The following is a 27,790-nucleotide window of genomic DNA, read 5'->3' as shown; positions in this document are numbered from 1 at the left end:
GGTTAGCTCAACCTTCAGAGACTGAGATGTTGAAATGAGAATAAAATAAAAAGAGGCAAATTTGAATCTCCCCAAATCATCAGTTATAATATTTATTATTATTTACTATAATATTTATAATATATATTGATTGTAGGAATTTCTCTCAATAGCAAAAATAAAACCAAATTGGCCCTAAATACTAGAGATTGTTTTATAATTGAGTCATCAGAATATGATTATTTCCATTAATGTGATTCTTTATTTTAATGTCTTTAGTAAGCTTATTTAAATGTCAGTTCACTCAAGGATAAAATAAAATTCATTATTAGTGAATTTAGGACTGAAATTGACATGTATACGAAAGTGAAGATGGAAATCCATCCAGAGGATACTTATGACACCTCATAAGAGAAGACAATGAGCAAATTGATTGTTATTGTTTTTTTGTTTGTTTGTTTGTTTCAGCCAAAGATAAGTTTTATTAGAACATCTGTCATATTGGCAGACCCTTAAGGAGTCCAAACATGGGTAAGCAGTGACTAGATTTTAAGAATCTGAGCAGTGGCTAGGTTAGAAGAATCTCAGCCAATTGTTATTCTTCTGGTAAACTTTGAAATTTCCAAAATAGCCCTCCATCTTGAAGTTTTCCTTGACATAACCAGCCCAGGGTAAATCATGTGTCCCTCCTGTGAAGGCCTTTTGCACTTATTACCTATACCATTTTAGGGACATGTAACTTATAGTACTTTCTTTTGTTAATTATGTTTTTATATATGGTATGAATATCTGCAAGCCTCTTCTCAGCTATATAATAACTGTATATTGGGGTCAAATACCATGACTTAGAATTAGAACCTTGATGTATTTCCCCACACAATGTTGTGCACATAGTAATTCTTCAATAAATATGTGTTCATTGATAGTACAGGGAGCAATACATATGAATGGCACTAAATATAATGAAAAGAAAATTGAACCAAATGACCTGAATTTAAATCTTGGTTCTGAAACTAGCTTTGTGAATATGAGTTAGTAACCTCTCTGACTTCATGTGACTTTTGATTTCTGTGAGCCTCAGTTTCCTTAAATGTAAAATGTAAATAAATTTGACACCTATATTACCTCCTTCACAAGGTGAGGAAAGTATCTTGGAAACCTTAAAGCACTATGAAGATACAAATATTTTGTTTATTCATTGGGCAAAGTTTCTATGATAAAACTGATAACTAAGGATAAGGCACTGTTAATTTTTAGGTTTTTAGCTTTGTGAGGCATCATATTAAAATGTTCTTTCATTGATATACCATATGATAAAGGAATTTCAGTATATTGTTTTTCAATTTAGATGACAACCCTTAGGATTTTCGTTATATTGAAACTATAATGATCCCCACCCGCCTCCAAAAAAAGAGAGAATTAAAAGGACAGAGTGCCTATAATAATATATGTTGTTTTAACTTGTGATATTTTTAGCAATTCTCATGGCTACTCAAATCATAACAATGTTCTATATTCTTATTTAAACATATAGACATTATTTTTATGTGTATGTTGTGTGTAAGTCTTACTTTACCTTGCTTTCTGTAATAGGGAATTAAGATTTTTATCATGTAATCATTTTTAACTGTTACATTTTTTGGTTCTAGGTTTTTTTATTTTAATGTTGTTTGAAAAAGAAAACAGCTTCTTGTTGCTCAAATGACGTTGTAAATTCAGCTTAGAAAATGCTTCCAAGAATGGTTATTGACTACCCCATTTATTAAAAGAAAGAACCATTTTCTTGTTGTTTCTTATGTATGGCATTCCATCTGCATTCTCTTTGAACAAGCTATCCCCTATCCCTGGAATCCATTCCCTCCTTATTTAATTGTAATAATAGCTAGCATTTGTTTAGTACCTATAATGTGTCAGGTATGTGCTAAGTGCTTTACAAATATCTCATTTGATCCTCACAACAACCTTGGGAGGTAGATGCTATTATCCCCATTTTACAAATGAGGCAACTGAGACAAACAGGTAAAGTGGCTTACCCACTGTAACCCAGCTAATATGTATCTGAGGCCATATTTGAACTCAAGTCTTCCTGAATTCAGGCTTGGAACTCTATCCACTGTGTCGCCTTGCTTCCCATATATCCCAATTTTTTCAAAGCTCTTTTTAAGTGCTACCTCTTATTAAAAAGCTATTCTAGACCTCCCTCAGAGATCCTCTCATAAGTTATACCTTCTCTAAGAGAATGTATGCTCCTTAAAAAGGGGGATGTTTCATTTTTGTCTTTATATCCATAGGTACTTAAATGCATTTCCCCATGTAAAATGCATTTTCCCATGGAAGTGTCACTATAAGTGCTGCCTAAGGTGCTAGTCTATCCCATAAAAATTTATTTAATCCGTTTTTGTTTAGTCATTTCTGTCATGTCTGACTCTTTGTTATCCCTTTTTGCTATTTTCTTGGCAGAAATACTGGAATGGTTTGCCATTTCATTCTCCATCTCATTTTACAAATGAGGAAACTGAGACGAACAGGGTTAGTAGGTGTCCAAGGCCGTATTTGAACTTGGGTCTTCCTGACCCCAGATCCAGCAATATTAAGGGGGGATTTGAGGAAAAGGAAACATAGAAAGAAAAGGAGGAAACAAGCATCTCATATGTGCTAGGTACTGTGTTAAACACTTTACAAATATTTCATTTGGTCCTCATGAGAACCCTGAAAGGTAAGTGGTATTATCACTTCCATGTTAGTTGAAAAAACTAAAACTGTTTTAGGTAACAAGGATATATGATAAATTCAAAAACTGCCCCTGCCTTTGAAGGGCTTAAATATTAGCAATTAATTCTCATGCTCTTTAAAATGTATCCAAATAGGCACCCAGCCTTTGTAAAGGTTAAAGAGGAGTAATATCACACTGTTCTAAGACAACTAATTCCATTTTTGGAGAGTTCTAATTGTTAAGGAGATTGATAAGCCAACAAATAAAAGCAATTATTATTCAATTAGGCAGATAGGTAGATAACATACTGGGCCTCTAAGTCAGTAATGACCTAAATCCAAATAAGACCTCAGACATTTAATAGATATGTAAATCTAAGCAAGTTACTTAACATCTGTCTGCCTCATTTTCCTCAGCTGTTAAATGGTGGGTCATAATAGTACCTACATCCCAAAATCATTGCAAGGATTAAATGGGATTATATTTGTAAAGCACTTACCACCATACCTGGCATACAGTGGGTGCTCAATAAATGCTTCTTGCCTCCCAATCTTATTTACAACTAATATTTGACTGTTTAGTATGTTTTAGTATTGTTATAGTTGTTAAAGAGGATACTAAGAATGATAAACACTTTCTATTCTATAAATTCTGGCTTATATCTGCCATCACTTATAACTTCAGGTTTATCTGGTTCTACATTTATGCTAATCAGAATTGGGCATTAATAATGTGGAAGTAACCAGACTAAATTTGCTGTGTTTCATTTAATTTGACCAAATGAACCTCTGAAATGAACATATTACAATAAATTCTAGACTTTGTTTCTTTGAGAAACGCTACATACTACTTCATTTTGATGTTGTGGTGGGTTTTAAATCATACAATTGAACCTTTTAAAAGTCATTTGTATTGGTTTAACTTGCTAATATTTATTTTAATTATTTTTTTATACAGTGGGATGCCATCACTGAAATGGATGAACATAATCGGCCCATTCACACTTACCAGGTATGCAATGTAATGGAACCAAACCAAAACAACTGGCTTCGTACAAACTGGATTTCCCGAGATGCAGCCCAGAAAATCTACGTGGAAATGAAGTTTACTCTGAGAGATTGCAACAGTATTCCGTGGGTTTTGGGAACTTGTAAAGAAACTTTTAATCTCCTCTACATGGAATCTGATGAGTCCCATGGAGTTAAATTCAGGACAAATCAGTATACTAAAATTGATACTATTGCCGCTGATGAGAGTTTTACCCAGATGGATTTGGGTGACCGCATCCTTAAGCTCAACACTGAAGTTCGTGAGGTGGGACCAATAAACAGGAAAGGATTTTTTCTTGCTTTTCAGGACATTGGAGCATGCATTGCTCTGGTTTCTGTCCGTGTTTTCTACAAAAAGTGCCCTTTCACTGTCCGTAACCTGGCTATGTTTCCTGATACTATTCCAAGGGTTGATTCTTCCTCTTTGGTGGAAGTTCGGGGTTCCTGTGTTAAGAGTGCTGAAGAACGGGATACTCCAAAGTTATATTGTGGAGCTGATGGAGATTGGCTAGTTCCTCTGGGACGTTGTATCTGCAGTGTAGGATATGAGGAAATAGATGGTTCCTGCCATGGTAAGGAAGGAATATCAATTTACATTGCATTTAATGGATGATGCATTTGCAGGTCAGATATGCTGTGCACTTATTTGGCAAAGAATTAATGTTTGAATAACATTCTTAATAGCATGAGTTTTATAAGGAACTGACAGATGTTAGTTGATGTGACATAGCTATCTTTCTCTACCTTTCCAACTTCCCTAAAAAGTATGGAATTTAGGTGCACATTTTATAAAATACAAAGTTTTTCTCTGGGTTAATTTGAGTAAAATTATAGATTGACAATATGAATACTTCAGTAGTATCTGGTCCTTTTGTTTTTTTAAAGTATTATTATGAGAAGATTGGAAATGGAAACTTATGAAAGAAATTGTCAGATGGTATGAATGGTTGTAAATAGCATCTAATATTTCAATTATTATTATTAGGATGTAAATTTCAGTACATTCAATTAAATTTTGTATGTTAAAATTAAGTATGTAAAATTAAATACAGATTTAAGTTCTCTTTTTAACTTAATTTAGTATTTATTTTGGTCTTGTAAAAATGGTGGTTCAATATTGACCTCTCTAGTGTTTAATTTTTCTTTTGCTTCTACTACTTTTGATGAAATTTTGACAAAAAAATTATCCTTCTGATTTTGATAGCAGTGATGTGCATATCAATTTATTATCAGGAAATGGTCAGATTGTCACAGTTTATTTATGGAGCTCACTATGTTTCTTTGCACATTCAGTTATAAGGTGATTGTGCACATAGTTTCCAAGTAGGAACATTTTTATTTTCATTTTGGCAGTTAATAATACCCAATTTTAATAAAGTTTCACTAGAATGTATAATGACTTTTTTGTAGATTCCTTGAATATTGTTATTTGTGTATTTTTTAGAATTAATAATAAATTAGTGCAGCAGTCAATATAAGAGGCCTTCTCTCCCAATAGTTGTGAAATATTTGCCTTTTGCTTTATATTGGACTGAATTTCTTACTCTGTTTAATTATATTTTATTAGCAGTGAATAGAAGAGTGAGTGTATCTTTTAATTATAATTTAATTATATAATATGTAGTGTTCTTATATAGCATGCCTAAATTCACAACATAATACAAAGAACTCATACTTTCCTCATTTTCTTTGTTTCAAAATGTATTCTTTTCTAAAATTTCAAACAATCTTATTTTTCAAATATCTTACTGTTGTTATTGCGGCACTAAAGAAAATGTATGAACTACATTGCTACAAAGGGCACACTAATTAGTTTGTATGTAGGCTGCCTTCTTTCATTAATATTCAGTTTATTATTAGTACTAAAGCTAATTCATAGCAGATTCAAGAAGAACTTTGGATGATGTACTACTAATAATTCCTATTGATTATTCCCCTGCCAGAATGTCAGCTCCTTGATGACATACACCATCTCACTTTTTAATGTATATTCCAGGGAGAGCTTGATGGTACAGTGAATAGAGTGGGCCTGGAGTCAAAAAGATATGAGTTCATACCCAGCCTGACACTTAATAGCTATATGAGTCTGGGCAAATTACTTAACCTATGTCTGTTTCAGTTTCCTCAACTGTAAAATGGGGATAATAATACAACATAACTCCCAAGATTGCTGTGAGGATCAAATGAAATGGTATTTGTAAAATGTTTAGCATAGAGCCTGGCATGTAGTAGGTACTTAAGAAATGTGTGGTGTTTTTTTTTTGTTTGTTTGTTTCTTTTTGGTTTTGTTTTCTTGATATATAGTAGTGCTTGGCCAGTAGGACAACATAATACAAGTTTATTGATTGTTTAATTGAAGTAGTAAGTCCAATCTTCTTTTAGTTCTTGTGTTAATTTATTTTCAACAATTTTATTCAATTCAACCAACACTTTAAAATACCTGACAGTATTTTTTGCTGTTGTTCAGTCATTTTCAGTTGTGTCCAACTCTTCATGACTCCATTTGGGGTTTTCTTGGCAAAGATACTGGAATGGTTTGACATTTATTTCTCCAGCTCATTTGCAAATGAGGAAAGATGAGGCAAACAGGGTTAAGTGTATTGCCCATGGTCACACAGTCAGTTAGTGTTGTGAGGCCAGATTTTAACTCAGGGGGATGAGTCTTCCTGACTCTAGACCCAGCACTCTATCTACTGTATCACTTAGCTGACCTCACATAACAGTATTAGACCCAGGTATTAGACCCTAGTCAGATACTAGGGATTCAATTATTTTTAAAAAGAACATTTAGATAGATAGATCTAGATAGTTATATCCATTAAAAGGCTTAATTTTTCAAAACAATCTCTTTCTATTATAATCACTTTTATTTTTTCTGACCACCTCTTTCTAATATTTAATTTTCTGCTTCTCTGTTATAATCACTATTTGTTCACATCTTCACATAAAACATAATGTTGACCATTAATACAATAGACAAAACCAAGAAATGATGAAACAATTCATTATGGGATTTTTAAGCTGAAGGAATCTGCCTATTGCTGACATCCTACTTATCTATCTTTCTTGGTATTCACACTATGGAATGGTTCAACAAGCTATTATTAAGATACTAATCAGAACAATTGAAACAGATCAATTATGAAAAAAGTTATTCTTCAGCTTCAAGTGAATAATGAAGGCCCCAGAGTTGTCTTCAGACTGTAATATACCCACTATTCCAATTGGCTTCAAATTTTTTAAAAAGTTTAATGGTAGCATATTGTTTCCAGGAAACAACAGGGAGAGCTACAATAAAGACAAATTATTTGGATTGGGAAAGAACTATTGATTGATGGGGGTTGCTGAGAACTACAAATATTCAAGGAATGAGAGATGCCACTGAGATAGTATTGTTACTATTCTTTCTATTTAGGCTTCATTATAAACAGCTAGGTGGCACAATGGATAGAGTGCTTGGCCTGGAGTCAGGAAGAACTAAGTTTAAATCCAGCCTCAGACATTTACTAATTGTGTGATACTAGGCAAGTCACTTACCTTCTGCTTCCGTTTCTTCATCTGTAAGATTGGGATAATATCAGCCCTGTCTTACAGAGTTGTTTTGAGAACCAAATGAACAATATTTGTAAAGTGCTAAACACAATGCCTGGCACCTGGTAAGTCCTATATAAACATTTCATCACTTCCTGCCTTCACTATAGCTATATTAAAGTAATGAAAGGAAAGAGGTTGCTTGTAAGACTTTTCATCTACCACAATTAGGCATGGAGAGATGAGCTTCCCACCATCTTCCTTCAAAAGGAGAGTTTTATCTTCATAAGTACCGGGCATAACACTGTTTTCTTTGTTAAAAATAAAAAGTTAAATGAGATGAGAATTCTGTCACCATGATCTTATGAGGGGAAATAACATTCATGTAATTATAATAAAACTATCATATGATCAATATAAAGAACTATATGAGATCAGAGGTGGAAGAGAACTATGCCTGATTTGTACTAGAGTGATCAGAGAAAATTTCAGAAAGGTGATGTCATTTGGAATTAACCTTAAATGATGGGTAGAATTTCAAAAGGTAGGATATGGTGAACAGGGTGCAGAACATTTCTCACATGGGAAAGAACATAAGTAAAGAAAAGGGAGAGAATTAGCTCGGCTAGAGCACAGAGTACATGAAAGGAAGTAGCATGAAATAATCTTGGAAAAGGAGAATGGTGAAAGATTGTGAAGGACCTGAAATATCAGTTTAAACATTATTCATTAGTGATGGGGAACCATTGCAGGATTTTGAACTGAATGACAAAATCAAATCTGCACATTAAAAAGACTAATCTGGCAGCTTGGTAAAGAATGCATTAAAGACAAGAGAGTGGAGACAGGAATAACAATTAGTATATTATTACAACAGACTGGTCCAGTAGTAATGAGGATGGGAGTGGTTTTAGAAAGAAGAGGATGAGTGAAGAAAGGTTACAAAAGGTTACAAAAATGGAAAAAATAGAATTTAAAAACTGATTGGATCTGAGAAATATTATACTAACCTTTCAACCATAGCTGAAAGAGTATGCTATGGTTCTCTTAATAGAAATAGGGAGGTCAGAAGGGAAAGCAAGTTTGATTGGGAAGGAAGAGGCTGAGTTGGAAATATAATGATTTTGGACTTGGGAATGCTGACCTCGAGGTACCAAAAAAGAAATCTATATAGAGATGGCTTGTAGATAGTTTGAGATTTTGATCTGAAGCTTAGGAGTAAGGTCAGAGAGCTTAAGATACAGCTTTGGGATTTATCTGCATAGAGATAGCATTTGAAGACATGGGAGTGAATGAAATCAGTAAGGAAGAGATTGTAATAGATAATAATGTCAAGGACAGAACCTTGGGGAAATGCAAAAATTAAAGACTAATATATATTCTCTAATTATCTAAATGCAAAATGGAGCCAGAAAAAGGATAGCAGTGACAGAAAATGAAGGATTAAAGGAATATCAATAAGTCAAGAAATGTATAGTGATTCTGAAGACAAAGGAAAACAGTTATAAAAGAAAAATACAATCATAGAGTTTTAGGTCTAGAAGATCATAGAGATCATCTCTTCATACCATAGTAAAGACACAGGTAAAGAAAACCTGGACATTTCTTTTTAGCCTTTTTTTTTTTCAGTCATCTCTGACTCTGTTAACCCATTTGGAGTTTTCTTGGGAAAAATGCTGGAGTGGTTTGCCATTTCTTTATACAGCTCCTTTTACAGTTGAGGAAAGATGAAGCAAATGGGGTTAAGTGACTTGCCTAAGGTCACACAGCTCATAATTTCATAAGAATTTGAGGTCAGGTTTGAACTTAGGTCTTCCTGACTGCAGGTGCAACACTCTATCCACTGCACCACCTGTCTGCTGGTCAATTCACTAGATCTCAGCTTTTTCACCTGTAAAGTAATGGTCATCTCTAAAGTCCCTTCCTCTTCTAAAATTCCACATCTAATTCTCTTAACCACCCTGAATTAATTACTCTAATTACTATAAGCAATTGCAATGGCTAGAGCACAGGGCTTGGAGTCAAGAAGATCTTAGTTCAAATACAGCCTCAGACACTTAACCCTGGGCAAAGTCACTTAACCTCTGTTTGCCTCAGTTTCCTCATTTGTAAAATGAAAATTATATAGTACCTATTTCCCTGGATTGATGTGAGGATTAAATGAGATAATAATTGTAAAGCACTTAGTACAGTGCCTGGCATATATAAAATGTTAGCTATTATCATTAACTCTTATTATCTTATGAATGAGGATAATAATACCAAGAGACATTCAGTAACTTACTCAAAGACATGTAGTTGGCTAGCAACAACAGAATAAGCAACTTAACACACTGCTTCATCCCCTTATACTGAACAGATAGACACTAAGACAGTCCCTTATATTTTTTCCTTTCACAGCTTGGGCTAGAGAGCCAAATGATCCAGCTTGATAGGGTTCTTGTTGTATTATATATAACCACTGTTTCCACAGAAGGGCGTTGGTAACGACAGAAACAAAATTGTCTGCAACGTCTCTCATATTACAATCCCCTTTACCTAGAAATGCAGATTCGAGATGGCAAAGCATAATCAATAATGACTTGTTACTACATAGTCATAATTCAAATATTTTACATTTATTTTGTGTGTAAAGTGGTGATGTAACAAATTAGTTGAGGGAGGTGTGCTCAGGAAACTTAACTGTATTCTTACAAATTTTGAGAAGCATTAATTTAAATGTACTACAATATATTAATTTTATTAATGAAATGGATTAAGATTGTTTTGTTACTCAATTTTATGCCAATAATATATATCTTCTAATGACGTGCCTATAGCATTTTAATTCCCAAAATGTCTCCCTAAATGCTTGTATTTGCAATTTCTCTAATTGCATATTATTTGTTAATCCAGGTAGAAATAATTTATTTTCTATTTCAGCAAGTTTTGGGGGCAACCCAATTTCCAGCTTCTTGTGAACTAAAATAGAAGTGTAATCTTAAATTATTGCTTTGTTTCCCCAATGTTTAACCAGCCAAAAACCCAATCCTGTGACTCTCAACTAGCTATCATATAGAGCAGAGATGTTAAGATACAAAAATAAAATAAAGCATATAGTTGAGTGCATTTTATTCCTGGTTCAAATCTTAGTGTTTTTCTCATCTCTTCCTTATGTTATTTCTACTCTATTTAATAGGGGAAAAAGTCATCCTGGCACATTTTTGTGGTTGTAGATTAAAATATTTTTCCTTTAATTGTCTTACTTTGAACTTTCCCAAAGGATTCAAATTTTAAAAACTATTTTTGAAGCATTCATTTCCATAGGACAGTGTTTCATTTAGTGTATCTAAAATATTATAACACAATGGAGGAGATTGGAAACAATTAACATACAAAATTGAATGTAATTTTTGTTCCATTGTATGTGTTCTGAAATGATTTGAATTAGTAATAAGCCCCTGTTGGACATTATTTGAGGACAAATCACTTTAAGGTAGTGGCATGGTTATTTAATATTATCCGTCAGTGTCTGGAATTTTAATCCTTCTGAGAAGTAGGAAATGTTAGCACAATTTTACTATTATGATACCCTTAAGTAATATGTAACATTGTTTAAGTGTATAGCAGTACGTTGGCTTTGAAAATAACAACATTGAAACATTGAGACTGATTGAAAATCTTCCTTCATCCCAGAAAATGCCTTTTCATAGTACTATTTGAAACTCAAGCAAGACAACTGTGACAAATCTCAGACCCTATATTATTGTGCTACCTAGCTGCCCCTTTGATGTATAAGACTTGGGTTCAAGTCTTGCCTCTGAGATAATACTGACTACATGACTCCAGGCAAGTCTTTTAACTTCTCAGTGAACTCAGGCAACTCTTTCCATTAAAGACTAGTTGAAAATTACAATAGAGGTATTTCCATACTGGGAGCTCCCTACATTGATAAAATTATAAAGCTGGAACCCAGCCCCCTCAAAAAAGAAGAAATTGAGTGTGTGTGTGTGTGTGTGTGTGTGTGTGTATGTGAGAGAGAGAGAGAGAATTGTGTTTATATAAAATATTACAGCATTTAAAATAAATCAAAGGGAAATGAGTAGTAACATCCTAAGATACAGAAAAAAGAAACTCATTTTTGTCTTTGTAAACCCAGCATGTTGTACAGTACCTAGCACAAAATGTTCATTTATTAAATGTTAGGTGATCAGTTGATTGGTAACTGGAAGGGATTTTGGAAGCCATCTAATCCAACTTTGTCACTGTACAGATAAGGACCTGGAGGTCCAGGTTACTTAGGTGACTCACCCAAGGGAACACAGGCAGAAAACATCAGGGGTAGAATTTGAACTCCATTCCTTTCCTTATAGAGTCATTGCTCTTTTCATTGTACTTCTCTACACCAGAAAGCCTCAAAAGAAGGAAATGCACAACATAAAGAGAGTAACTAAAGTAGAATTATAAGATTAAAAAAGAGAAATACCAAACAAGGAAAAAACCCTTATGAAATTATATGACATAACTTGCATACTTAAGACTCATACTTCCCATCCTCACCCACAGTCCAACCTAGTAAGCTAGTAAGCTGTATACAAATAACAAGCAAATTCACAAACTTTTGTTTCAAGGCCCTTTTATATAGTCCCTATTCTGTTTCTCCCAAGGCAATAGTGATTGCCAATCTGAACACCTGCATAATGCATACCCCACAAGAAACAGAAAACATTAGCCCAACACCAGGTAAGCTGCCAGAACCCTACAGCCTCCAAATGCCAACCAGGAGGAGATCCTGAAATCCAGGTGGTGGAACAGGCAAACACCAACACCTGGACTTCTGAGTGCCTCAATGAAGGCAGGGGAACCGGTGGAAGCCAGCTCAGAAAACCAACAGGTGCCTCGGCATTCTATAGCAAATGGGTCTCCAAATGCCTCAGAAAAAATAAGGGAAGCAGCACTACAAAGGGCCCCAAGGCAGATAAATACCCTGCAACATCCATCTGAAAGGAGCTGAAGAAAGCAACCTAGAGTCACCCAAAATTCCAGCCTTGCTGATTCCAGCCCAACACCAGGTAAGTTGGCAGAACCCTACAGTCTCCAAAGGCCAACATCTGAGGCCAAAACCAGTGACCAAGACCTAGGTGCCCAACACAAAAAGCTTGGGTCAGTGCCCTCTGCTCCCCAGCAGGTGAGCTCAAACTCTTTAAAGGCCAGGGAATAAGGAAACACCATGAGTAAAAACAAATATACCATAGATTCATAATATGAGAAGAGTGAGGATCAAGGCAGAAGTTCTGAAGAGGACAACATTGTCAACAAACCCACATCTGGAACCTCGAAAGGGAATATGAAGTGATCTGAAGCCCAAAAAGCCTTCTTAGAAGAGCTCAAGAAAGATTTTAAAAGTCAAATGAGAGAGGTAGAAAAGTTCTTAAAAAAATACAATTGGTCAACTGGAAAAAAAGTAGACTGAAGAAAACAAATCCCTAAAAAATACAATTGGCCAAATGGGGAACGAGGTATAAAATCTAATAGAAGAAAACAATTTGTTAAAAATTAGAATCAGGAAAATGGAAGCTAATGACTCTATGAGAGAGCAAGAATCAGTCAATCAGAAACAAAAAAAATTAAAAAATAGATGAAAACATAAAATACCTCATTGGTAAAACAACTGACCTGGAAAATCAATCCAGAAGAGACAATTTTAAAAGTATTGTACTACCTGAAAATCATGATGAAAGAAAGAGTCTGGAGAGTATCTTTCAGGAAATCTTAAAGGAAAACTGCCCTGAAGTCCTATAACCAGAAGGTAAAATAGCCATAGAAAGAATCCACCTATCAGCTCTTGAAAGAGATCCCAAATTGAAAATGCCAAGGAATATAGTAGCCAAATTCCAAAATTATCAGGTCAAAAAGAAAATACTGCAAGCAGTAAGAGAAAAAAAAAAACAATTTAAATATCATGGAACCACAGTCAGGATTACACAGGACCTTGCAGCTTTTACATTAAAATACCTTAAGGCATGGAACATGATATTCTGTAAGGCAAAGGAGCTTGGGAGTTGGGTATAGAAATCTAACTTGCCCTATAGGCAGTAGAAGGGAAAAGGGGAAAGAAAAGGGAGAGGGGGTAGAAGGGAGGGAAGAAGAAGTAAGGGTAAAGAGGAAGAAAAGGGCAAGGACTAATAGAAGGGAGGAGGGACTAAAGGAGGTGGTAGGCAAAAGCAAAACACTAGTGAGGAGGGAAAAGGATAAAGGAGAAAGACAAGCATAAATGCAGTGAGGGGGACGGATGGAGAAAAAGACACAGATAGTAGTCATAACTGTGAATGTAAATGGGATAAACTCTCCAATAAAATGGAAGCAGATAGCAGAATGGATTAAAAACTATAATCCTACAATATGTTCTTTACAGGAAACACATCTGAAAAAGAGTAACACACAGGGTAAAGGTAAAAGGATGGAACAGAATATATTATGCTTCAGCTGAAGTAAAAAAAAAGCAGGGGTAGCAATCCTGATCTCAGAGAAAGCAAAAGCAAAAATAGCTCTTATCAAAAGAGATAAGGAAGGAAACTACATCCTACTAAAAGACAGCATAGACAATGAAGTAATATCATTACTAAACCTATATGCACCAAATGGTATAGCATCCAAATTCTTAGAGGAGAAGTTCAGGAAGTTACAAGAAGAAACAGACAGCAAAACTATACTAGTGGGGGACCTCAACCTCTCCTTCTCTGAGCTAGAGAAATCTAACCACAAAATAAACAAGAAAGAAGTTAAGGAGGTGAATAAAACATTAGAAAAGTTAGGTATGATAGACCTGTGGAGAAAACTGAATGGGGATAGAAAGGAATATACTTTTTTATTGGTGGTACCTGGCACATACACAAAAATTGACCATGTACTAGGGCATAAATCACAATCTAATGCAGAAAGGCAGAAATATTAAATGCATCCTTTTCAGAACGTGATGAAATAAAAATTATATGTAATAAAAGACCATGGAAAAATAGACTAAAAAATAATTGGAAACTAAATAATCTAATCCTAAAAAATTATTGGGTCAAGCAACAAATCATAGAAACAATCAATAACTTCTTTCAAGAGAATGACAATAATGAGACAACATACCAAAACTTAGGGGATGAAAAGAAAGTAGTTCTTAGGGGAAGTTTTATATCTCTAAATACTTACATAACTAAAATAGAAAAAGAACAAATTAAAAATCCTTAATTAAACACCAAATTAGAAATATTGAAAACCAAAAGAAAAATTAAGAAAATTGAAATTAAGAAAACTATTGAACTAATAAATAAAACTAAGAGCTGGTTTTATGAAAAAAAACAAATAAAATAGATAAACCTTTGGTGAATTTAAAAAAAAAGAAAGAAGAAAACCGAGTTACTACTATCAAGAATGAAAAGGGTGAATCTACCACCCAGGAAGAGGAAATAAAACAATGATTAGGAACTATTTTTCCAATGGTATGCCAACAAATTTGACAATCTTAGTGAAATGGACACATATTTACAAAAATATAAAATGCCTAGATTAAAAAAAGAGGAAGGAAAATGCCTAACCCCATCTCAGAAAAAGAAATTGAACAAGTCATTGATGAACTCCCTAGGAAAAAATCTCCAGGGCCAGATGGATTTACATGCAAATTCTATCAAACATTAAAGAACAATTAATTCCAATACTATATAGACTATTTGGGGAAACAGGTGAAGAAGGAGTCTTACTATAGTAATCTATTATTTGATAAACCAAAGACCCCAGCTTCTGGGATAAGAATGCAATCTTTGAAAAAAAATGCTGGGAAAACTGGAAAAGAGTATGGCAAAAACTAGGTATAGACCAAAATCTCACACCATATACCAAAATAAAGTCAAAATGGGTTCATGATATAGATATAAAGACTGATACTATAAGCAAACTGGGAGAGCAAGGAATAGTTTACCTATCAGATCTATGGAGAACAGAAGAATCTGTGACCAAACAGGAGATAGAGAACATTACGAAAAGCAAAATGGATAATTTTGATTACATTAAATTGAAAAGTTTTTGCACAAACAAAGCCAGTACAATTAAGATTACAAGGAAGGTAGAAAATTGGGAAAGTATTTTTACAACCAGTCTCTCTGATCAGGGTCTCATTTCTAAAATATATAGAGAATTAAGTCAAATTTATAAGAATACAAGTGATTCCCCAACTGATAAATGGTGAAAAGATATGAACAGACAGTTCTTAGATGAAGAAATTAAAGCCATCTATAGTCATGTGAAAAAATGCTCTAAATCCCTGTTGATTAGAGAAATGCAAAGCAAAACAGCTCTGAAGTAGCATGTCACACCTATCAGATTGGCCAACATGACAAAACAGGAAAATGATAAATGTTGGAGAGATGTGGGAAAATCAGAACACTAATGCATTGTTGGTGGAGTTGTGAAATGATCCAACCATTTTGGAGAGCAATTTGGAACTATGCCCAAAGGGCTATGTAAATGTGCATGCCCTATGACCCAGCAATAGCACTTCCAGGGCTATATCCCAAAGAGATCATACAAATGGGAAAAGGACCCACATGTACAAAAATATTCGTAGAAGCTCTTTTTGTGGTGGCAAAGAATTGGAAATTGAGAGGATGCCCATCAATTTGGGAATGGCTGAGCAAGTTGTGGTATATGAATGTGATGGAATACTATTGTGCTATATGAAATGATGAACAGGCTGACTTCAGAAAAACTGGAAAGACTTGTATGGACTGATGCTGAGTGAATTGAGCAGAACCAAGAGAATGTTGTACACAATAATAGCCACGTTGTGCAATGACTAATATTGATAGACTTAACCCTTCCTGGCAATACAAGGATCTAAGACATCTCCAAAGGCCCTGTGATGGAAAATGCTATCCACTACCAAGGAAAGAACTATGGAAATTTGAATGCAGATCAAAGCATACTATTTGCTATTTTTTTCTCTTCTGTTGAGTTTTGTTTCCTCTTTCTGGTGGTTCTTCCTATTCGTTTTAATTCATACTTACCACATCAGTAATGTGAAAATATGTTTAATAGGAATGTATATGTATAGCCTATATCAGATTGTGTGCCATCTTGGTTAGGATGGTGGGGAGGAAGGGGGAGAATAATTTTAAACTCAAAAGCATATAGAAGTGATTGTTGATAAATCAAAACAAATTAATAAAAAAATAAACAACATATTAATTCTGCTGAGCTGGCAAGCAAAAAGAACAGATAAACATTATTGTTGCTGTCTGGTCTTCATTTTTAAAGAGGACCTGTGATATCATGGGGTGACATCTTGACTGGTGCATGAAGTGGATTTAAGTGAGGCAGAATCGCATAGTAATTGAGGAATGAGAGAGGAGACAAAAGTGAGGAGACATGAGTAAGAAAATGAGAATAAGAAAAGCTAGTGAAAACCTACAGAGAATATAAAAAAAAATTGTGAAAGGAAAAAGTCCAAAAGCCCAAAGGAGACTGAGTATAATATAAGCTCCCCAAGAAGTAAATCAACAGCATGACTCATAGACAAAAAATGAGCAAAAATCACCCCTGCTCTAAATATATTGAATAAATATTGTAATCTAACAATAATAAAGATAATAATAAGAGCAGCTAACATTTACAAAGTGGTTTATGCTTGCCAAACCCTGCACTAAACGCTTTAAGATTATTATTTCACTGATATTCACAACTCTGTAAGGTATGTGCTATTATTATGTTCATTTTACAAGCAAGGAAACTGATGCAAAGAAGTTAAGTGACTTGCCCAGGATCACACTGACATGCTATTTTTTTCTTTTCTTATTTTGTATCTGTTTCAATATTGGTTTATAATTTTTTTCTTTTTATTGCACACTTAAATTGTAGCATTTAAGTCTAGAATTTAAAAAATGAAATGAAAAAAGTTAAAAACATGCTGAACAAAAAGTACAGTTCTAAAAAAGAAGCAATTCAGAAAAATATTTTGACAAATAGCTCTAATATAGTTATGCTATATAATAGATATGTAGTAATTGATTTTTAAAAATGAGAAATGCACAATTTCCCAGTAGATAAGTGAAAAAGGACAAGAAGATCCTATTTTAAATGAAGAAATGCAAAGTATGAAGACTGTTCCAAATTAATTTAAAAGTACAAATTGAAACATTTTTAGATTTTTATTAACATTTATCAAATTGGCAAAAATGACAAAAGAAGATAATCATAAATATTGGAGGGACTGTTAAAAGGAAGGTAGACAGTTAATATACTTTTGGTACCTATGAAATATCATTCTGGAAAAATTGTAATTTTACATTTTTAAAAGTCATTAAACTTTATATTTCCAGTGATCCCACTGTTCAACATATATATCAGGGTGACTAAAGGTAAGGTCCTACACATACAAAATATTTATACCAGCCTTTGTTTAGAAATAAGGAATTGGAAGACAGTGGGTGCCCAAATTATCATATAGAGGTATAAGAGAATAGTATTGTACTATTAAAAATGAATGGTATGGCTAATTCAGAGAAACAAGGAGATTTATATGAACTGATGCAGAACAAAGTGAGCAAATGAGAATTATTCATACAATGTTTACAATAATTTACAAAATTAAGATAAATATACAATTGAAAGACTTCAGAACTCTAATCAGTGTAGTAATTAATTGTGGTGTCTGGGGACTGACTGTGAAATATCCTTCTAGCCTGTTGTTAGAGAGAAGATGAGCTATGGCAATGCAACATGTACAAAACCAAACATTATCTTTCTTCCTAAACCCTCCCCTCTCCCAAACTTTCCTATTTTGGTGAGAGGTACTACCAGCCTTCCATTCTCTCAAGTTCATAACCTTGGCATTATCCTATACTCCTCACTGTCTCTAATTCTACATGTCCAATGTGTTAACAAAACTTGCCATTTCTACATTCTCATTTTTTTTACATCTAACACCTCAAGTAATTAACTGCAGAGGCTTCTTATTGCCCTTTGGATAAAATATAAACATGTCTGCATAACTTTTATAATCCTACACACTCTTATCCCAATCTATCAGCTTTGTTGGCAATCACTCCCCTTTCTACATTCTGCAATCCAGCTGAACTAATTTACTCTCCATTCTTCTCATTTCATACTCCATCTCCTATCTTTATGCCTTTTCATTGGCTGTCTCACATGTCTGGGATGCAATCTTTCATTACCTGTGTCTCATAGAGACTCTTTCTTTAAGATTCAACTTAATCACTGTCATATTAATGAAGTTTTTCCTGACCACCCCCATGTAAAATTTCCTCCCTCCCAAACCACCTTGCATATAATTAGCTTGTATTTATTTGTATTTATTCACTTTATATTTATGCTACATATATTTTTTTAATATTTACTTGTATTTCCCCTTAGCTAATAAGCTTTTTGTGGGTAGAGACTGTTTCATTCATTGTACTTGTATCTCCAGTGCCCAACAGTGTTTTGCACATAGTAGATGTTTAACAAATACTTAATGATTGGTTCTTGCTGTACTTACTTTTTTATGAGAGGTTGCTATTTGAGAGGTAGAAGGAGTCACTGAGTCATAAACAGTGACACACATCCACCCAAAATATATAATTAAAAACATTAAAAAATACATATTTACCTAAGGGGCTTGCTTAATTATTATCCCAATGAACAAGCTAATTTGAAGGACTAAAGTATATTACTATATATAGTTTGATGTAGAAGGGCCTTGAATGTTACATTGCTAATGATGCAAAATTTCCAAGGTAAAACAAATTCAACTTAATATTCTCAAAAGCACAATAAAACTGTATTGTAAAACAACTTGTTATTTTTTGGCAGGACTTTAATGGGGGTTGGGTATATATTCATAAACTCCAGAGTATACACTTTACCTCCACTAAAGTCCTATTCCTATTCCTCATCATGGCTTGGCTATGACACCAGATTTTCAAAAACTATGTCAGCAGAACACAAGCTTTGACAGGTCTTGCCAATTTGGAAAGGCTTCAAACACAGATTAGTATTAGATTCTGTGTTTTTGTTTTGTTTTTATCCAAGGACCAATCTAGCTACATTTGGAGAGGCTTATAACCAAAAAGTTGGTCATTAGGTAATGATTTTTTCCCCAGTCATAGCAATTCAGTAAGACACTCTACTAGGATCTTGGAAGGCTATGAGAACATATTCATACCAATGGAATCACCAAGACTTGAAGAATTGATGCAAATGCTCTAAGTCAATTCACATTCTTTAGAACACAATACCTACAGATAAAAAAAGCCTGATATAGCACAACCTAAAGGATATTTGTTACTTCTCTTTATGTTGTTGTTGATTCTTCATTCTCAAAGAGGACCATCCGGTTTTATAAAGAGTTATCATTGTGTAAACAAAACTAGCAGGTGGGATACAGAGACAGTTTTAGTCCTGTGGTATGATTCTAGGTGTTGGATTTTATGTTTCTCATTCTAAACAATGTTCATTGTTGGATGGTAGGATGAAGTACTAAAGAAATTTTTTTTTTGTTTGTTTGCCAATGAGAGAATCCTCACCTGATCTTGAATGAGGGGATGAGAAAGTGGAAAAGGATGGGTGAAAAGCATAGAGATAGGAGTATAAAGAGATTGCAACTCTAAGGATCTTTTTTTAATTAAAATTTCTTTTGTTTCTAAAGCTCATAAAGATGTAGAGTTTTTTTAAAAATAATAACATCCTATAATTTTAATGGAGATTGCCAATATATTTATTTTCAAGGGTGATCCAATATAGAAAGGCAATGGAATAGTACTACTAAAAGCACATTGAATTTGGCGAAATGGGGCCTATGTTAAATTCCTAACTAAATGATTTCCTGAGTCCTTTAGACCTAATGAAAGTACACACACATGCAACTAAACATGCATATATGTGTATAAATTATATATATACATATTATATATATACATATTATATATATATATAAATACATATATACATATATAATGATACCTTTAAAAAGTACTAGGAACCTATGTGTGTGTATGTTCCTAGCAGTTTTTCTTTAAAGCATCACAATACTAGGAAAAAATATTAGGGACCTTATATGCCAAATTATATATAATATTTTAATATATGTTATTTATATATGTATATATATACATCATATACATATACACACATATATATTTTATAGCATCACACAATAGTTCCTTCATGAAATCTTAGAAAAAACCATATATATGAATATGCACAAGGAAACATATATATATGTGTGTGTGTGTATTTATATATATATATATACATACTTACATACACACGTGTGTGTGTGTGTGTGCGTGTAGTTTTTAATACTTTAAAGAAACATCACACAATAGTTCCAACTATGAGTAGAAAATCTTTTGTATAAAAATTCTGGATGATGATAATTTTAATATAATTACCAAAAGGGAGTACTTCTTAAAGTCAGAATAATACAATGGCTTGCAGGTAGTATGCATCAGAGGGAAGATTTTTACCCATTACTCCAATGTATATTTCACCTTCTAGAGACTCAGTTTCCTCATTAGTAAAATGAAGAGATTGGACTAGATGGTGTCTGATCTGCTATATCTATGATTCTATTTATAAAACAAACTATTCTAATACTCATCAAGATTTTGGACTCAATACTGCAACTATTTACTTTTAGAGATAGTGGATCTATAAATTAAGGATACAACATGACTGAAAGTTCAAAAATGCAATGGTCATAAATTTAATTGGATGGCAATTTCCAATTGTCATGTTCCTATACAAAGATGATCATCATGCAATGAAATATCCAGTATCAGCAATTCATAGGAACTTTAGGAGCATAAAGACAATCTTTATCTTCAACCATGTAGCAAAAATACAAAAAGCAAAACAAAACAAACAAACAAAAACACATGATTTGTTCAAATTGCCTGACAGTATCACAAGTGACTTTTTCGAGATAGATGCAAACAACTCTTCTGCTGGGTACAGATAAATATCCATTTCCTGAGAAAGAAAACTATAAATTGAGCTGTAAATGTACACACTCACACACACACACAGACATACACACACACACACACACACACACACAGACACATGCACACAGTGGCCTCATTAGTTTTTTTTTTTATATTTTTATTATTTTTAGGTTTCAATAATCACTTCCATATGCTTTTGAGTTTTAATTTTTCCCCCTCCCTCCCGACCTCCTTCCCCAAGATGGTGGGCAATCTGATATAGGCTCTACATATACATTCCTATTAAATATATTTTCACATTAGTCATGTTGTAAGGAAGAACTAGAACCAATAGGAGGAACCACAAGAAAGAGGAAACAAAGCAAAACAGAAGAAAAAAAAGAACAAAAGTATGCTTTGATCTGCATTCAAACTCCATAATTCTTTCTTTGGATGTGGATAGCATTTTCTGTCATGAGTCTTTTGGAGTTGTCTTAGATCCTTGTATTGCTGAGAAGAGCCAAGTCTATGAAAGTTAGTCATTGGACAGTGTGGCTGGTACTGCGTACAATGATCTCCTGGTTCTGTTCACTTCACCCAACATCAGTCCATACGAGTCTTTCTAGGTTTTTCTGAAGTCCACCTTGCTCATCATTTCTTATAGCACAATCATATTACATCTATGTATCACAACTTGTTCAGCCATTCCCCAATTGATGAGCATCCTCTCAATTTCCAATTCTTTGCCACCACAGAAAGAGCTACTATAAATATTTTTGTACATGTAGGTCCTTTTCCCATATGTATGATCTCTATGGGATACAGCCCTAGAACTGCTATTACTGGGTCAATAAATGCATGTTTTTAATAGTCATTTGGGCATAGTTCCATAGTTATTTTATCTCAATTCCAGTTCTAAAAGCAATTACCATCAGATTTTGTAAAAAATTAAAAATTGCATTAAATTTCTGACGCTTATTTTGGAGGGCAGTGGAGGTAATCACTACAATCATTCCAAAGGTCATTATGTCATTTAATTAGGTTCCTTCTGAATCAAAAAGCATAGCTGTTAAAAACAAGAACCTACAAATAGATTCTAGTGTTTCATTTCTCAAGAACCTAGCTCTTTTTACGTGTATGTATATATATAATACATGGTAGGAACAACAACAATAATAAAGAGGTACTTGAGTCCTAGGAATTTTTTTTTTATTTTGATAACTTTCAATATCATTGGTTTCTTTTATAATTCAATGCATTTTATTTTGTGCATTTAAAAGCATTATTCTGAGAAGGGTTCAGTAAATTTAGTGAAGTCTACTTCACTTTATAACAAAGGGGCCCATGGTAAAAAAGAAAAAGTCCTTATCCTGAGATTCAAGGCCACAAATAGCCTCACTCCATATTGCCTTCACAACCTTATCTCCTTTTATTATTTTATGTGCTCCCTGTACTTTGTCCAAACTAAACTACTTGCTGTTCCTCAAGTATATCATGTGATCTTCAGCTGCTATGTATTTACTCTCAGTCAGGAGTACCCTTCCTTCTTTTACCTCCCTGCTTTTTGAAATCATACCTACACTTTTACCCCAGCTCAAATCTTACTTCTACATAAAGCTTCATTTGATACTTTTTTTTTTTAGGCAGTTGGGGTTAAGTGACTTGCCCAGCGTCACACACCTAGAAAGTGTCAAGAGTTTGGTCTGAGGCCGGATTTGAACTCAGGTCCTCCTGACTTCAGGGCCGGTGCTCTATCCACTGCACCACCTAGATGTCCTGCTTTGTTTGTTACTTAACCATAGCTTCCTCCTCTAAACACATGTAGCACTTTGTACTTCTCTTGATACATTCCATATTTTATTATTGTATTTCTGTATTAATCTTAGCTCCATGAAATGTTTGTATCTAAATAACAGACTCTTTGAGGGCAAGGTGTACTTTTTCCTCACTATGCACATATATGGATATGTATGTATATATCTTGTATATTTATGCATGTTTTCATATACCTACATATCCATGAATTTACAGTACAATGTTAATTTGTGTATATGAATGCATACTATGTATTAAGATATGTCATATATAATGTATATGTGTACATTCTGATAAATGTATTCAACTTTTTATGTAGAGATGATGCTCTCAAATTTGTAACATTTTAAATTGTATTTTAAAATCCAGAAAGTGCAATATATAGTTATATGCAGATTGTAATGTGAAATCTATTTTAATAACTGATAAAATTATGTGTGCATACTTAAACATGTATGTTGAAATCATATACTAGCATTTCTTATTATATTACTTTTGGGAAGACCTTATCATCAAATTTCTACTAAATGTCATTGTTAATATTTTGTGATCTTGTAAGTTTTATTAAGCTATTTATAATAATCAAAAATAGAGTTGCTGATTAGTTTGTGATTTCAAAACCTCTGAAATTTTAATTAGGAAAAATAAAATTTTTCACAGTCAATTGCCCTTTCATCAGCTTTTTGTCAGTGATAAAAAAAAATCATTATATAAAATGTATAGTTGTCAAATAGACCAGAGCCTTCATAATAAAAATTCCTAGATGAAAATAGATTGAATGACATCAATATCTACTTCACTTGAAGTAGCCAAGAGTCACCAGCCTTAAAAAATTTTTAGGTCTTGATATTGAACAACTATGTCTTCTACATCCATGAAATAATGAGTAAAGCAACCATTTCTACCTTAATCAACATGTTTTATCATCCTTTATCCATTAGATATCAAAATGACAATAGCTTCCATAGTTGGCAAAAAATTCTAATATATACAGTATGTGATAAAATAAAATTAGTATCCCGTCCTTCTTTAATGGTTCTTGCATTGCTTATTAAAGTCAATTGTTAGATAAGGCTTAGGGAAAATAAAGGTTTTTTTTAATTGGTTTTGTTTTTATTTCTGTGCTTTTTGCTGTACATGCCTCTAATATACCCAATGATTTTAACATAGCTTGATGTATGTATGTATACACACATATAAATATAAGTAGGTGTATCTTTGAATATGTGCTAGTGTTGGATGTGGAAAAGAGGGAACCATGATTTAGAAGAGAATCAGTGAGTGTTCGAGAGTGAGGTAGTTGTGATCAATGAGGGAATTTATATAAAAAAGGTTTGTACACATTAAAGCACTATTATAAATGTTAACTGTTATTATTGTACTCAATCAGTCCTTCTGTTGTGGTTGTCAGGTCTGTGTTCCACTAAACAATTTCTTTTACACTGAACAATTTCTTCTGTTATTTGGGATTTATGGTACTTTATAACAAGCAATGGAAAAGATAAATGGATTATAGAAACACAGCACTATGCAGAATGTTATCAATTATCATTTATTCTTTCCTGTGCTATTATTTCACCATTGTATAATGCTAGCTGTACCACAAATACTGACAGGACTGAAGGAGGTCCTTTGTCATTGGTCATCTGCTAAGGCTATCAATCCAAAGCAGCAAGGATGGAAGATGTGGCAGGAGAGTATGGAAAGGGAGTATTTCAGAATAATTTGTAAAGTAATCTAGCAAGGGGCCTTGAAAAGCACAAAAATCAGCTGAAGTTTCAGTAGAGATAGCATAGATTTAGGGATAGTTTGTCTCTGACTTAAGTTTTTTTTTATTTAATTAGGAGAAAATATTGATAAAGAGACTATGTCTTACTACATACACATTATTCAACCTTAGTAGGCCTCCACCTTTCTACTGAGAGGGAAGATATTTATTTTTATTATGTTTTCCCTGGTACTCTAATTGATTTTTTTATTATCTATAGTAACTTTCTATTGGCAATCTGTTCATCTAATTTGTAATTATTTTGTATATCATTCTCTATTAATTTCACTCTGCATCAGTTTATAAAAGTTTTTTCATGTTCCTATGAATTCTTCACATTTAACACTTATTATTACATAATCATATTTAATCACATTCATATAATGTAGGGTTTCATTCTTTTACCTGTTCCTCAATCAATACATATCAACTTTTTTTCTATTTCTTCACTATCCCCTAAAGAATACAGCTGTAAATATTTTGATATGTTTTATACCTTTATTTCTGTTTTTTATTTCTGTCATGGAGTCAGAAAATACAATTTAGTCACTTGTTTTTAGCAATTACAAATTGAAATCTAGAATAGGTGGACCATCAAACAGCTCCAACAATTGTGATTCAATGTGACTACCTCCACAGTACTTCCACCATTGACTATTTTGATCTTTTTTTTTCATTTTGTCCATTCAGATGATATAATACGGAAACTAAAATGTGTTTTTCTTTGCCTTTGTCTTATTATTTTTAATTGGAGAATATTTTCATGCTATATTCTGTTGTTTGAAATTATTCCACTGATAATTATCTGTATTCTCTGAGTACACATTTATTGAGGAATGTTAAATACTTGTGCCAATTCAGTAGATATTTTGGATACCAGATTTTGTCAGTAATATTTGAAGCAAATATTTTACCACTCCATCAATTCTCTTCTAATTCTGTCTAATTTGTTCAGAATTTTTTTAATTTTATGAAGTCAAAATTTTCTATTACATACTTTTCACATAACATATTATGTATATTATGCATATTATGTATACACATGTATATATATAATATATATACATTGTTTTGCATTTTCTATTCTTGATTTGTGTAAGAACTCTCCCTAGTTACAGTTGAGAAAAGCACCCAATTTTGTGCTGTCTTATTTCTTCTCGTATGACCTTTTATATCAAAGTAGTTTATCCATTTTGACCTTAATGTGGAAGGTCTTCTTGCAGTTTCTACCAAATCACTTTTCACTTTTCTTAGCTTTTTTTTTTTTTTCAAAAAGAGGACCCTTTCATCAGTAATTTGTTTTCTTGGATTTATTAAGCACTGGTATGCTGGGCTCCTCTGCTCTGGTTTCTTGCTTATCTGTTCTATTTCACTGACTTAATTTTTGCTTTTTAAAGCAAGTAGCACAAAAATAGATTAATGATTTTTGTTACATAATGTAGTTTAAACACTGGTAATGCTATGCTCCTGTTGTGCATAATTTTTCTTTTTTTCCCTCATGACTATCCCTGAGATTCTAGGCCATTTTTCTTCCTATTATTACTGTTTTATCTAGTTCCAAAAATGTAAACCCTCAGCAATTTAATTGGTATAGGACTAAATCTGTACATTAACGTTGGCAGTATTTTAGTTTTTATTGAATGCTAATGGTTCTTAAGTATATCTTCAATTATTTTGTTTCATATAATTATTTCAATAGGTGGGGGAGCCTTTGACAAAATACAGTACTCATTTGTGCTAAAAACTCTAGAAATATAGGCAAGGAAAGGTCCTCGATTGATAGGCTTAAAAACATATAATGGTTGCATTTTCCATTGAATTGTTTGCAATGGAAATATAATTGAAATGTACAATGCCTGTCACAGAGTAGATCCTTAACAAATACTTGTTGATTGACTAGAAACTTTCATAGCACAAAAAGAAATAAAACAAGCAGGCTCCTTCAATCTCTATTATTTGACATATATCTTGAAATTCTAGTTATAACAATAAGACAAGAAAACTAAATAAGGGTGCAACCTCAGCAAAGGTGAGACAATAGTATCCCTATTTGGTGATGAAATGATGATCAAAAAAGCCCAGAAAATCAATGAAGAAATTAATTGAAATAATCTTTATTCTGGGGTGTCCAGATACTAAATAAATCCATAAAAATCATCAGAATTCCAATAAAGTAATAACAAAAACTAGAAAAATGAGGTTAATAAAAGAAAAAAAACTATTAAAAATAACTGTGACTTCTAAACTATCTGGAGTTTACTTCCCAAGATTCACACTAGATTTATATAAATACAATAACAAAATGATTCTGGCTTTTCACAGAAATACTCTAAGATCAGTTTTTCAGTTGTATGCTGTGCTATGTATGACCAGTGTGTAGGCTTATTTGGTAGTCAGGACCAGAGCAAGTAATGTCAATCAAGTAGTCAGTCTTACATATCAAGCATATCCCTGAACATCAGGTAGTGCTTTGCATCACCTGCCAACTTCTAGCCCTTCTCTTTGGTGCTCTCTGAATTAGCCTTGATCTTTTCTGTATGGTGTCACTTTTTCTTGTTAATTTGGGCACTGGTGTGGACTACCCAATTAGATCCTGACCTGACTACCCACCCCAACATTAAGATGAATTCCTTCATTCCATTCCTTATTCAAGTGTGTTTCCATTAAAGTTATTACGCAGAACCATTTATATGATGCTTTTCTAGTGAGACTATTAGAAATTACTAAAAGCAAGAAAGATTAGTTTCCATGTTCTGCATCTTCAGTCCTTGCATCATTTCCCCAGAAGACATGCAGTCCCAAAAAGTGAAAGCTTGATCCTGTCCACTTGCTCTCAACATCTTTTTGTTTATTTTTTTTTTCACTCATAGCAAAACTTGCACAGTAACTCATCAGTATTTCCATGTCATGGGATAATAGATTTAGAGTTGGAAGAAATAAGGATGTTTGCAGTTAGAAAATGTAACAAAGCAAGAAGTTATCACTTAAT

General features: G+C 33.2%; 1 protein-coding gene across 1 annotated transcript in view; it reads left to right on the top strand.

Moving 5' to 3' along the window:
* Positions 1-27,790, top strand: part of EPHA6 (EPH receptor A6) — a 1,252,883-nt gene that overhangs the window by 230,007 nt on the left and 995,086 nt on the right. Inside the window, 1 exon segment of the mRNA XM_027835345.1 lies at positions 3,650-4,313. Within this exon segment, the coding sequence (XP_027691146.1) occupies positions 3,650-4,313 (664 nt within the window).

The sequence above is a fragment of the Vombatus ursinus genome, unplaced genomic scaffold (genome assembly GCF_900497805.2).
Source record: "Vombatus ursinus unplaced genomic scaffold, bare-nosed wombat genome assembly UNPS02014814.1, whole genome shotgun sequence".
NCBI classification, from domain to species: Eukaryota; Metazoa; Chordata; class Mammalia; order Diprotodontia; family Vombatidae; genus Vombatus; species Vombatus ursinus.
The sequence above is the reverse complement of the archived record's forward strand: the minus strand, read 5'-3'. Positions and strand labels throughout refer to the sequence as shown.